The sequence below is a fragment of the Phaethon aethereus genome (assembly GCF_964289735.1).
Source record: "Phaethon aethereus genome assembly, chromosome: 1".
NCBI classification, from domain to species: domain Eukaryota; kingdom Metazoa; phylum Chordata; class Aves; order Phaethontiformes; family Phaethontidae; genus Phaethon; species Phaethon aethereus.
Window position 1 is genome coordinate 45,320,587 of NC_138575.1, and position 13,811 is coordinate 45,334,397.

Here is a 13,811-nt window from a genome sequence, read left to right on the forward strand (position 1 = left end):
ACAACAGAAAAAATGCTATGTTGCAACTTATTAGCATACTGCCTATGACACAGTAGCTCACTCAGCAGCAATGTACTTGTAACAAGTAAATAATTATTGATTTTCTTATTTTTAACTCTTTTTTTTTTTACGTAGATCCATTATGGGTATTTATAAGAGGACTCATTTAATCTATTAACAGAAATACAAATATGAAAATACCACATACCAAATGAGAACCCAAGGCCAGTCAAAAAGATACAATATCAAATTTTAAATTTCATGAAAGGTCTCTACTAGTACTAAGCTCTTACATAAATAGAGGCATGTTGCTAATTGTTTCAGCAGGCAAACGGCAAGCAAACACCACCGCTTTGCTGTACTATCCAAATTTGTGGTAACCAACACATTCCTTTAAATAAGAAAAAAATATAACTTTTGTATGAGAGCAACATTACTCTTAGGACCTTTACACACCTCCGTCTCTCCCTGACCTCTGATGTTGAGGACACAGTGCCAGAAGTAGCTGTAGTCATGGCTGTGGTAGTGGCTGTAGCATTTACAACAGATGGTGCAACAGGAACGGTCACTGCTGTAGGAACACTGTCCTTTTCTTTCTCAGTACTATCCTCAGCCCACAAACGATTTGAGGTACTACAGCGTAACAAGCAGCAACACAAAAAAAGAGAAAAGGAAACAGCTAAACAATGAAAGCACTTTACTAAACAACTAATAACATGTAAATTGAGGGATGGATTTTTTTTAAAAGCAAACTGAGAAATGTCTCTACTATGAAAGCTCAACTTGAGCTATTAAATTGAATAAAGTAAGAATTGAGCAGTTCACAATAATTGAACTTTTATTCTTCACACCCTTCTAACATTGGATTTATTCTTTTATACCAACATGGCTGTCACTTTACAGTAGAAAGCCATTCACAATTTTTGAGCCAAATTGTATAAAATCAAAACAAATTTAACAGGAAAGTGAAAAAATCCAGAGCCCCAGGATCTACTAAACAAGAACGCATGCACATACATAAGCACACAGTAGACCTGACGAAAAAAAAAGGAAAAAAAGAAGTGTGCTGGTGCCATTACCTGCTTTGTACACCTGCTGAAGTAGAACCCGTTGTACTCTTTGTAGTAGTGTTTGTGCTGGCAGGCAGTGTTTTCTGAAGACCAGCAGAAGAGGTAACTGTTGATGCAGTACTTGGAACATTAGAACTAATCAAATCATCTTGTCTTCTACCAAAGGAGCCACTGAAGGAGAGACATGTACAATGGATGTATTTGTATTACTTATTTTTGCTCACTAAAATATCACAGAGCCGTGAAACATCCATTAAATTCATGCCTGTGTATGCTGTGTCTCAGGTGAGTCTTGCAAACTTCTGGGGAAAAAGAAGCATTTTCTTCACTCTTTCCTTGACTAGGACTTTTAAATTATGACTTCAGAGGGCAGCAGAAGTGTCCCTTTGTCTCCTCTTCTTGAGGAGAAACCATCAGGACTAAGAATGGCATCTCAATGGTTTATGTATGACTTTCTTGATTGCATCTACTGAAGTATTCATCTAGGGCCCCCAATGTCCCATTTTTAAACCGCTGTTTCACCCGCACTGAATACCTCAGAAAATGCACAATTTTACTCCACAGCTTGTCAGAAAAGAAAATGCCATCAATATCACTGTTCTTATAATTTTCAACCAATTCAATCTACTGTTTTGTTTTGTTTTTTTTTAACTTTAATCATTCCCAGAAAAAATAACCTCCCACTCAGGCTTTTCCCTTGCTCTTCAAGTTGTAAAGAAGATCCAGTGGTTTCAACATTTTTATCCATTGGTTCTGGATGAACAAATTTTGCATTACCAAGTAAGGATGTTTGCCCACGACTAAAACCCAGAAACCACAGTTAGAACAGACAGAGCATCATACTAACAACTGCAAAAAATTTAAGGAAACATGCTTGTCATGCTACAAGTGGTAATTTTTTCTATTACTATCAATTCTATAATGACAAAGAAAAAACATAACTGTACAACTAAGGAAATACACCAGTGAAGCACCACATGCAATTTAAAAGTGATGAGTACATTTTGTCTGAAGACTGGAGTGTAAATATTGATAAAAGCTAACATGCGAAGATTGTTCTCATATATCAACTGTCGATATTTTCCATCCAGAACAGGAGATCTGTGCAAATGCTTTCCTAAACCTAAATTTAGGAAAATTTCTTTTTAAGGCAGGAGGTTAACAAAGATGCAAGATGCACTATGCTGTCTGAAACAGCCTGACTACATGCCACTGACAACATCAGTGTCAAGACTAAAAAAAAGTACCCATCACCACATACATCAGCAGCACATACCAATATGCAGCTTAGCTACCTGAATCTTTTCTTTTGATCTATTCATTTTAGATATTTATTGCTCCACTAATTCCAATCAAGAACTTTACTCAAATAGCTAAATTGAAAATACACAATGGAGTAAAGATAGTCAGGTACATATTTGGAAGATTTGATTCCTTCTGAGAAAATCCTGAAAATAGGAACCATGCACACCTGAAAATTATTTTCATATTAATCATCATTTACTTTGCATTCAAGTTAGTTTTACATATGCATTCTATGACGCTGATAGACAACATAAGTATGGGTATAATCCACCGTTATGGAGAGCAGTCCAAGACCTCTGATACTGTCGTGCAAAAAACAAAATTAAACAGAAACAATATTTTTCCCCTTTTCCTTTCAGATACCAAGCAGAATTACTTCTTATTCCAACATTTAAAATAGTTATCTTTGGCTACTAGAACGAGTCAAATGAACCTCAAATGGAAATAAACAACAGGAAAAAGGAAGCATATAATTTTAATTACAGAGGAGTTGCTGCAACACTCTAAGCTAGTAAAAATGGTATAGCTTTAAAATCAGCACGAGCATTGCGTCAGCGTAAGTACATACTTTGCAACTATTATGAACAACATTTCAACATGTCACCATTCAATTCTGAACAGTTCTTACAAAGTGATTCAGTACCGTTTCTTTTAATCTGCAAGTTTATTTTGATAAAAAAAAATAAAGAGAAAAATCCCACACCTTCTTTGATAACTTGTGTTTAATGATGTAGGACCTTCATTCAAACTGTTTTTCTTGACATCTTCCTCCCATTTTCTCCGGGTATATGAACTGCCACCACGTATTGAGCTAGCAGACGAGTCCCTGTAAAAAAGGTTTTAGTTCAGTGAACTTGTATTAAGAAGGTAGTTCTTGACGTGAGCTGAAAAGGAGCTTCAAATTAAAGATTAAAACCCTGGATAACACACTTAAAATAAACGTAACTGCACAGAACAGGAATAAATTACCTTTATGGGAATAATTTTCAAGCTCCTGTGGAAAAATACTACATTCATACTAACACCGTTAGAAATATGATAGAAAAGTATCATAAGAAAAAAACTGCTAAAGAGGATTTAATCAACATGAAATCAATCATCAGCTTTTATCTGTGACCATTGCTGGCTTTGTTTTTCTCAAAAAAGGAACAAAAGGCTTTTCTGTTTGCTCCTGAGATCATCCAATGCAATAAAAGGAAAACTACTTGGGTTTTTTAGAAATTGATTTTTCATTCTTGGATGTTATAAGAAGTAGTGCAAAAGCTGACTAGCCTTTAGAACATGTGATACTGTAGACTAGTGTAAACAGGCCTGCAGTAGCCATTCCCGAGTGGTCTGCCATGTATCACTAACTGACATTACTTTAGTCATAAGGAATTTCCAGCTTGTTGTTGCAGTTTATAGCAGCAAGACATAACCTTGCAAAAATCTACTTAGACAAAAACAGACACTGAGATGCAAAAAAACTAATTTCTAATAAGAATACCAGCTCAAGATCTGAAGTAAAGTTCAGACAGAAGGAAGAACTACATAAAAGGCAAACTGATGTGAAAGGGAAAATAAAATCAAAATTTTGTAGAGATGTACTTTATGTTCAGCTAACTCTGGCCTTCAGAATATACCTCTTTTTGCACAAAAATTTATGCTAGCACTTCTGCGGTTGGAAACAACTTTAGAAAATGATCAAACACAGGCCAATGCAGTGTTATTTCTTACCACCACAGAGAAACACAAATTCTGAGATATCATCTACCAAAGAAAGGTCCTGCAACATGACAATTTTTTCATAATTACGGACGGTTTCGCTTTGCCAAGACACTACAGACTTCAGCACTTTTGCTGTAGCATTGGCTACTTGACTGAGGCTGGATGTCTGAGATTTGTTAATCTGAAGGCCCAGCTGGGATTCATCTTTAAGTCCTTTCCATTACTCACAGTAGGATGTTAGCTGGATTACACTACATCACCAATAAGCTACACAAGCAGGTGCTCAGACTGGTAGAACAAGAACCCAGCATTAAGCTAAGCAACAAGCACGAAGATCTGGGACAAAGGCAGAAACCTTAATAATTTATGAAGGTACCTGTAGGGCAGATGGTTAAATTCTGCATGTAAAGAAGATCAGACCAAATGTCAAAAATCTCTTATGGCTTTAAATAAGCAAGCTGAGTTGTCTGCCACATCACACACTAGGCAAAGTAAATAGGCTGGCCTAAAAGCAGGCTTCATCTCTGGTACACCACGGAATACAGAAATTTCGCAGCTCAGTTGTTTGATCAGCACTGGGACTAATGAGACTGATGACCCCAGTTCACCCAATGCATATGAGGAAAAATATGTTCTTACTGATGCCCGCTTTTGGAACTGTGTCTGTGAATAAGCCACGATGGTTAAGACTGGCACGTCAAGGACGCAAATAAACCTCAACACTGAAGCAAAATTTAATCCCTTTGTTACAAGCAATAACAGCTTCTAAGAAATAAAATGCTAATGAAATATTTACCCCAATCTTAAGGTATCATCTAGTTAAGACACCTTTGGAGAACAGGAGTTTTTGAGAAGATCTCAAAAGAATAAAAACTGAAATAGTAATAGTCTCAGAAACAAACCAAAACCGACAAACTCAGCCTCAAAGAATACAGTAGTCCACAGAATGATAAGCACAAACAGAAACTCCAAACTGCCCTGTTACAGAAATACAGATTATAAAAATCTGGCCAAGTAACACGAGAGATGCTAACAAACTAAGCTGAACTTTATGGGAGTGTAAGAACTGCAATATCCCTGTTTCGAAACAGAATTTGTCACCCAGAGACTAAACTTAGGCAACAGTATTCGGCAAGCATAAGAAAAGCCAGTATTTATCTTGTGTTTGTGCTGAAAGGAACCATTCTCAAGAGTAGCAACAAAGAAGCTCCAGTTCAGACATAAGGAGATTTATAGTCTTATAGACAATGATTATAATAGTACATTTTGAGCAATGACAGGATTTTCAGTTCAGGTCATCCAATACTCAGCTATCTAGATACGATCCAACAGAAACAAGACATTAGGGAGACTTCTAAGTTTTGCACTACGCATTCTATACTAACTCGAGAAAATGTCAGAGTAGAGCTTCAATAAAGGAGAGAAATGAAAAATGGGAAGGTTCTGAAAGCGTAAATATGCCATGAAAGTACCCCAAATCCTAACAGGTAACAAGCCTATGCACCTAAACTTTTTGTTTCTTTTATATTGAAAGCTACAGAAGAAATATCAGTAAAGGAAGTAAAAATCTCCAAAAGAAGATGAAAGGTCAACACGTAAACAAGAAAAACAGAAGAACTGCTTTTGCAACTTAACTATGATTTTTGTAAATCATTGCTGCTGCACGATGTGGTTTTAAGCAAACACTGTAAGAAACACAGCACTTTATTACTATCAAAAGTAATAATGAAGCCCAGCAGCTGCACTCCATAGCACACGACAAAGCAGTAAAATGGTTTTAGCACCAGCTTCAGTAGCTTGCAGTTTACAACTTCATATTTTGGATTTTATTTATTTTCTCCCCAAGAAGACAACACTCATTGCCCAGTTTTGCTCTGGTCATATAACAATTCGGAATTTTACCCTTTGGATAAAAGGGTCATCAAAAACCTTCAGGAATTGAATTATTTTACGGATTAGCATAATCTATAGAGCAGGATATGGCTATAATTAGTGTTGTCTTAAAATCAGTATGTTTGTCAGTCACTCTAAAATCAAGTAATTTTATATTTAACAGAAATTGTAAGTTCAGAGTTTCACCTGTTTTCTTTTTCATCAATGTCAGAGGTACTGGCCAGTCGTCTTGGTATTGTAGGTGCAACATATGCAAGTCGAGTTCCTTTTCCATCTTTCTCCTGAAAGACATGTATTTTTTATCAAGTGCTACTATTTTGATTATACTGCTATTGGCTGGAAAACCATCATTATGACAACTTTAGCTGTATTTACTGTGACCTGATTATACAAATTAGTTTTAAGCTATAGTTAAACATCATAAGGACTACAATAGGAAAGGGAAACTGTTTATATTTTCATTCTAGTGATGCAAATTATTTGATTTCCTTTTTTCCTGCTATGCTGCAGTACAATTCCAACACTGATTACTGAAAGCAACTTTTTTAGTATTTTTATATAGTATAGTATTATTAATCCTGAAACCATTTAAACATTTGTACTTGAAAAAGAACCCTATACTGTTCAGTTACCTGTTCCAAATTAATCCTTAACTTGGTTCAGTGTGTTCATGTTTAATTATAGAACTAAAATTTTGTAAATAAAAAATTACTATGGAATACAAAAAGAGACTCCTTTTTTATAAGATTCTTTCAACACTGCTCTCCAAGTGATGCCAAAATTATCAAACCTCTGATCTCCCTGAACTGTAAAAACTACTACTAGCACTGCAAGTCCCAAAAAGGAAAAAGCCCCAGACCTCTTGTACCAGGTCACCGGACAATGAAGATGCATACTACACTTTTTAAAGACACTATGCAGAAGCTTGCATAATTTAACTTTTCAGAATTTTGGTAAAGAACAGATATGTAGTACAGTCTTACTTCTACAATACAACATAAACATCTATACTAAGTAAGGTACATCAGTTCCTCAAAATGTTGTTTCACACTGAAAATGATTACCTTTTCTTTGTTGTCCAATGAAGAGGAAAGTCTAGGACTTGAAGCAGAACGCATAACACCTGCAGAGTCCTTTTCTTTCTGAGCTTCTTTGGAAGCAGTAATCTCTGCAAGTGCACCATAACTACCAGTTTTTCTAAGACCTAACCTCCACGAAGCAGGAGATTCATCCTTCCTTTCTTCCTCTTTGGGAGAAACCTTGGTTGTAGATGTTGGAAACTATAAAACACATGTAAATTAATTTACATTAACAACTTACATTCCTTTTGTTAAGTCATGCTCCTTGCGGAGATTTGAGAACACGACTATTTTTAATAATCATAGAAGTGTTGAATTCGTAGGGGAGTTGTGGTGAGAGACAACCCACACACTCTTCTCTTACATTAGTTAATGAGATAAGAAATGTAAGACTGGTCAAGGTATGCTACTCCTCTAAAAGTTAGCTTAGAAAAACCCACACTTTATAATACACACTGTGGTCATGAGATGCAAACTTAGAAACATGCAAATCCAGTATCAACATTTTGATTAAATATGTTATTTTGCAACCTATACACAAACCTGTGCACACCAGAACCTCACCATAGATTTTTCACCCTTATTGGGCACAAGAACAATGCCAGTTTTGCGCAAGCCCTGCCTCCATGATGCAGGATCTAGTGACTCCACGACAGGCATGATAGGAGGAATGAAATCATACTAAAGCCGATTAAGACAAGACAGAGATGAAGATTGAAAGAGTGGAAAATAGAAACAAAAGGTTGTTTTAAAACCACATAGTTTTTTCCTACATTTACGTTAGGTATCTTTTCATTATGGCACAAAATACCAAAAAGCAGTAAGAGACTTAAAACCTTAGTAACGGGTTCTTATTAAACACAACAAATTCAGAGACAGAATTACAGTTTTCACAGAAGAGGAGAGCAAAGCCTGTTGACCTAACAAGCTCCATGGCCTAAATCCTCATATGGTTGAGAATACTGGAAGATTCACACTAACACACCTCTTCTTATCACATTTCATTCATATCCCTTAATCACATCTCATGCTAGCTCAGCTATCAAACCCATACCTTCGCTCCCAACCTCACCTTACTTCGGTACCCTCAGACAGAAAGCATTAGTGAATGCCATATAGACTGAAGAAAACCCAAATTTGAGCTTAGTACGCTGCATCTGCACCACTTGAGCAACATACGGTTTGGCCATCCATGGTGTAAAAGCAGAGAAGTAGCTGCAGTAGCACAAATGGTGCAACCCTGAAAATGCAGGTGCAACATCACACACACAGTGCTGTTGTACCTTCATTAGTAAAAACAGTTTAAAGCCTTTTTGTTGACTGACATGAGCTGCAACTGCTTCTCTAGATCACATGTACATGCCATGCTACAAGATGATGTCTTGATATAAATGTGCATTTATTTTGTAGCTACAGAAGACCCTGAATTTTTCACAAGTATTAGAGATGTAACTACAGCTTACTTTTAAAATGCACCTTTTACCTTTAAGACCAAAAAATAAGACATTAATTACTGCATAATAAATAAATGCCAGTGTATTCATGATTTATAAAAAGTTATTACTCAGCTTAAAATCATACTTATTTCTTCTTATTATAAAAATGTTTCCCCCCATACACCATCATTTAATCACATACCAAAAACTTATGTCTAACTGATCATTCAACACTGGAATATCAAGCCACACCCCAGCTAGCAACAATTTGGTACCATTTTATTGCTGAAGGTCATATAGCTTAGAAGGCTTTTGCATAATATGAAATAAATTGATTGGAAGGGACAAGCTAGGAACTTTTGACTCCAAGATGAAGTTCAGACAATTACAAGAAAAATTCAGTGTTTGAATTGTTAGATACCTTAGAATCTCCAGTGTGCAAAGATGATTAAGTGGACTAAAAAAATTGGGTGGAGACCACATCAGTTAAACTACCCAACCGTCACAAATGCTTGTATTACTGAAGTGATTTCAAAAAATAAACTGTATAAAGTAGGCCTATTTCCTGGCAGTAAAATTTACTCTATATTTGAATTCATTCCAGTTAGGTACAGTTATCAAACCAGCAATTACTCACAATGTCTTCCCTCCCGCACGCATTTGCTATGGTTTCTGAGGAGAACTTGTGGCTCTTGAGTTCTGTGCAGCTCCTGAGCAATGTAAATGGAGCTCCCATGACAGAGAACAGTAATTCCTTACTGAGCCAGGCAGAACTGTTTAGATTAACATCACACGATCACTATGGAATCTAGCTGTCTGCCCAGCCACAAAGCTCAGTGTAGGGAAACAGTAGTCATTCTTGCCAGTGAGCCATGCCCACAATTTCCCTTTCACTCTCATGTTTTTTTGAGATAAATCTTGTTGACATCAGTTGCAATGATTTTTGTAAGGCAGCTCTTGGGATCAGGAAGGCTCGCCCAACCCTGTAGTACAGTATCACATAATACCATAGAATCACAGAATCATAGAATCGTTTGCTTTGGAAGGGGTCTTAAAGATCACCTAGTTCCACCCCTGCTGTCATGGGCAGGGACACCTTCCACTACACCAGGTTGCTCAAAGCCCCATCCAACCTGAACTTGAACACTGCCAGAGATGGGGCATCCACAACATCTCTGGGCAACCTGTGCCAGTGCCTCACCACCCTCATTGGGAAAAATTTATTCCTTAGATCTAGCCTAAATCTGCCCTTTTTTAGTATAAAACCATTACCCCTTGTCCTATCGCAGCAGGCCCCACTAAAAAGTCTGTCCCCGTCTTTCTTATAAGCCCCCCTGAAGTACTAGAAGGCTGCAATAAGGTCTCCCTGGAGCCTTCTCTTCTCCAGGCTGAACAACCCCAACTCTCTCAGCCTGCCCTCATAGGAGAGGTGTTCCATCCCTCTGATCATTTTTGTGGCCCTCCTCTGGACCCGCTCCAACAGGTCCATGTCTTTCCTGTGCTGAGGGCTCCAGAGCTGGACACAGGACTCCAGGTGGGGTCTCACCAGAGTGGAGTAGAGGGGCAGAATCACTTCCCTTGACCTGCTGGCCACGCTTCTCTTGATGCAGTCCAGGATGTGGTTGGCCTTCTGGGCTGCGAGCGCACATTGCTGGGTCGTGTTGAGCTTCTCATCACTAACATCCCCAAGTCCTTCTTGGCAGGGCTGCTCTCAATCCATTCACCTCCCAGCCTGCATTTCGGCTTGGGACAGCCCTGACCAATGTACAGGACCTTGCATTTGGCCTTGTCGAAGCTCATGAGGTTCCCACAGGCCCATTCCTCCAGCTTGTCCAGGTCCCTCTGGATGGCATCCCTTCCCTCCAGCGTGTCAAATGCACCACACAGCTTAGTGTCATCAGCAACTTGCCGAGGGTGCACTCAGTCCCACTGTCCATGTCGCCCGCAAAGATGTTAAACAGCGCCTGTTCCAATACCCATCCCCACGGAACGCCACTTGTCACTGGCCTCCACTTGGACTTCAAGCCATCAACCACAACTTTTTGGGTGTGACCATCCAGCCAATTCCATATCCACCAAGTGGATCAACAAATACATGTCTCTCCAATTTAGAGATGAGGATGTCATGCAGGACAGTGTCAAATGCTTTGCACAAATACAGACAGATGATGTCAGTTGCTCTTCCCTTATCCACCAATGCTGTAACCCCGTTGTAGAAGGCCACAATGGCATGATTTGCCCTTAGTGAAGACATGCTGGTTGTCACCAATCACCTCCTTATTTTCCATGTGCTTTAGCACAGTTTCCAGGAGGATCTGCTCCATGATCTTGCCAGGCACGGAGGTGAGACTGACTGGCCTGTAGTTACCTGGGTCTTCCATTTTTCTCTTTTTAAAAATGGGGGTTATGTTTCCCCGTTTCCAGTCAGTGGGAACTTCACCAGACTGCCATGACTTCTCAAATACATTGGATAGTAGCTTAGACAACTTCATCTGCCAGTTCCCTCAGGACCTGCGGTTACATCTCATCAGGTACATCCTGATACGATGCAGCTGGGCAATATAGTCCCTACATCTGTTACATTTAAGTATACTTTTTAAGATGAATCATCATTAGATTGTATTGTGAACATGAAAGTATGAGTCCAGTAAGCTCCCAGGAGCTAAATACAGTACATACTATTTGCCCAGCAGTACGTCTTCTCTCTCTACTGCGGCTTCAGTATATCATGGCTACAATTTCTCCTGAACACGCATATCAGAAGCATCAGTAGAGGGTTATATTTTGATTATGATGTGTAGAGGGAAGTTGCAATGATTGACAAAAGAAGCCTTACTGGCTTACTATCCAGTTGGTTTAGATATTCTAAAAGTTTGACTTGTATATCACCTTCTGATTATGTATTATCTACTGTAATTTTTTGCCCCAGGCATACGTATCTTCCCTTTGACAAGTAAAAACAATTCCAATTAACTGTTCACATCAAGCTGTAAAAAGCTTCCTGCACGCAATACGGCTTTGCTAGGTGTGTTTTTCAGCTGTGCACTGAATCAATCACATGTCTCAATTGGCTAGCTCTTCCATGAGGTCCTAACCATACTGAAATCAGGGCTGGGACTTACAGCACGTCCTACTTCTTATTTCAGGTATCGTTTTCACCTTCCGTGCCTAAGCACTAGCTGAATGCTTCTAAGGGCTCCTGAAAGTACGTAGTCATGCCTGTTTCCTTTGCCTTAACTGCATCACCAATATAGACACAGAGACAGACACTAGAATTGTAGTTTCTAAAAATTTTGGAGGAGTCTAGCGCAGAAAAGACTTTATGAAGCTTAGCTTCAGAAAAACAAGAACTCCAGTCACTGTGCAACAGATTTTTGCTTTTTTAAAAGGATCTTATGTTCAGCTATTTTGTAGTTCTGTATTTTAATCCCTGTTTAGAATCAAAACCATTCAAAATTTTAAAAAATTGAAACAGTTTCTGCAGAAAAACAGAACATTTTAGGAATTTGTGCATGTTTTCATCAATTCACTGAATAACCCAATCTAATTCTTATACAAGAATCAAAAAATGTATGCTTACACAGCAGAATAGAAATATAAAAAAAATGAGAAAGGTATTTTACTTTACCTTCTTAACAGGCGATGTAGGTGCCCCTTGGCCACCGGCTACTGAAGGTGCTGTCACAGCTACCGATGCTGATTGTGTACTTGTGGTATTTGCATTATTAGTTACAGCTGCCAAGGTTTTGGTCTTATCTACAAAATATTTACAAGATTTTAATTTTAATTTTTCACTCACAATTTCTTCACTTCTACCACATTTGTTCTTTGGAACAAATTTGACAGTCCACTTTCCCAATAGCATTTTATTGTTTATTCCTCAGTGCTTCCCCCTCACTCCCAATCTCTACTTAGTTAGGTCCACCTTTTCTCCATAACAGTCATGGATATAACATTTTTTTTTTTGCTACTCAGCAAGTCTTAAAACACTGGGACTTGAAGAGACAGAACCACAGAATCATTCACGTTGGAAGTCACCTCAGGAGGCCACCTAATGGAACCTCCTCTTCAAAGCAGAGTCAGTACTGCATAGAGACCAGGTTGCTCAGGGCTTTGATGAGTCAGGTCTTGAAAATGTCTAGTTTGATAGGTCAGGTCTTGAAAACCTCTAGAGACAGAGGTTCCACAGCTTCCTCTGACAGCCTGTATTTTAGCAGATGGCTACCGACCATAAGAATTTAACAGCAGGAGGTATGTTGGCATGTAACAGTTAATTTGATATACAGAGGATGCTAAATCAAAGTAAAACATTTATTCTTGGATAACTGTGTATGTTGAGTGCAAAGAAATAATTAACTGCACAGAGAATCCAGCCAGGGATTCCAGTCAGTAGAGTGACCTGAGGCGGGGACTTACCTTCCAGAGCTTTGACTTCCCTTTTGCTTCAATTCCTTCTTTGTCCCATGTTCTTCCCACCTAAGTTTCACTATCCACCTACTCTGTCCTCTTCTGCTTTTAAAAGGATCTTATGTTCAGCTATTTCGTAGTTCTGTACTTCAATCCTTGCTTAGATTAGACGGACTGCTTTGTCCTTCCTGCCCACATTTCTTCCTCTGTCTTTTGCCTGTGTACCTTAACCTCTCTTGCACAAACGTACAGAAAAATGTCATGGTTGTGATACAACAACTGTTGTCACTGCACTTGCTTGAGCTTCATAATCTTACAGCTCACTTCTGTTTCACCTATTCAGGTTGCATATCCTTTGGAGTAGGATCCCCATTGGTTTTAGCCATAGTAAAACCATACCTTTATGTCTACACCACTCATACAGCATAGGAGCAGATAATTTAGAAAGTATGCAATGTTTTCATACAGTGTTCTCATACCTGACATTCAAATTCAGCAAAGTACCATCTATGATTAGAAATCATATAATTAATGGTATTGCTGTTACACACATGTTTTAGTTGTGGACATTGTTGAACAGATGTTCTGAATAATTAAATATGCAGTAAACAAATAAAAATATTAAAAAATCATCTTACATGACTAACTCTGCACTTAATGGAAAGTTCTTTTTAAACACAAGTGAAAATAAATGGTGGTAAACTTCTAGGTCATGATGATAAAAAGTTCAACAGAACAAAGCACCCTCAGCAAGTTTGCAGACAACACGAAGATGAGTAGTGTGGTTGACAGGCATGAGGGACGGGATGCCATCCAGAGGGACCTGGACAAGCTCAAGGAATGGGCCCATGTGAACCTCATGAGGTTCAACAAGGCCAAGTGCAGGGTCCCTGTACCTGGGTCAGGGCAACCCC

The 13,811-nt window shown here is 38.5% G+C and overlaps 1 protein-coding gene across 3 annotated transcripts in view; it reads right to left on the reverse strand.

Annotated features, from left to right (window-relative positions):
- Positions 1-13,811, reverse strand: part of PPP1R12A (protein phosphatase 1 regulatory subunit 12A) — a gene marked incomplete at both ends in the record, with an annotated part of 126,321 nt that overhangs the window by 32,086 nt on the left and 80,424 nt on the right. For 2 of the 3 annotated variants that reach the window (XM_082013937.1, XM_082013936.1), the window contains 6 exons: positions 457-633; positions 1,080-1,241; positions 3,079-3,201; positions 6,162-6,256; positions 7,040-7,255; positions 12,119-12,246. In XM_082013937.1, coding sequence (XP_081870063.1) covers positions 457-633; positions 1,080-1,241; positions 3,079-3,201; positions 6,162-6,256; positions 7,040-7,255; positions 12,119-12,246 — 901 coding nt within the window. The remainder of the gene's footprint in view (positions 1-456; positions 634-1,079; positions 1,242-3,078; positions 3,202-6,161; positions 6,257-7,039; positions 7,256-12,118; positions 12,247-13,811) is intronic. The other variant, XM_082013938.1, reaches the window with a different exon arrangement.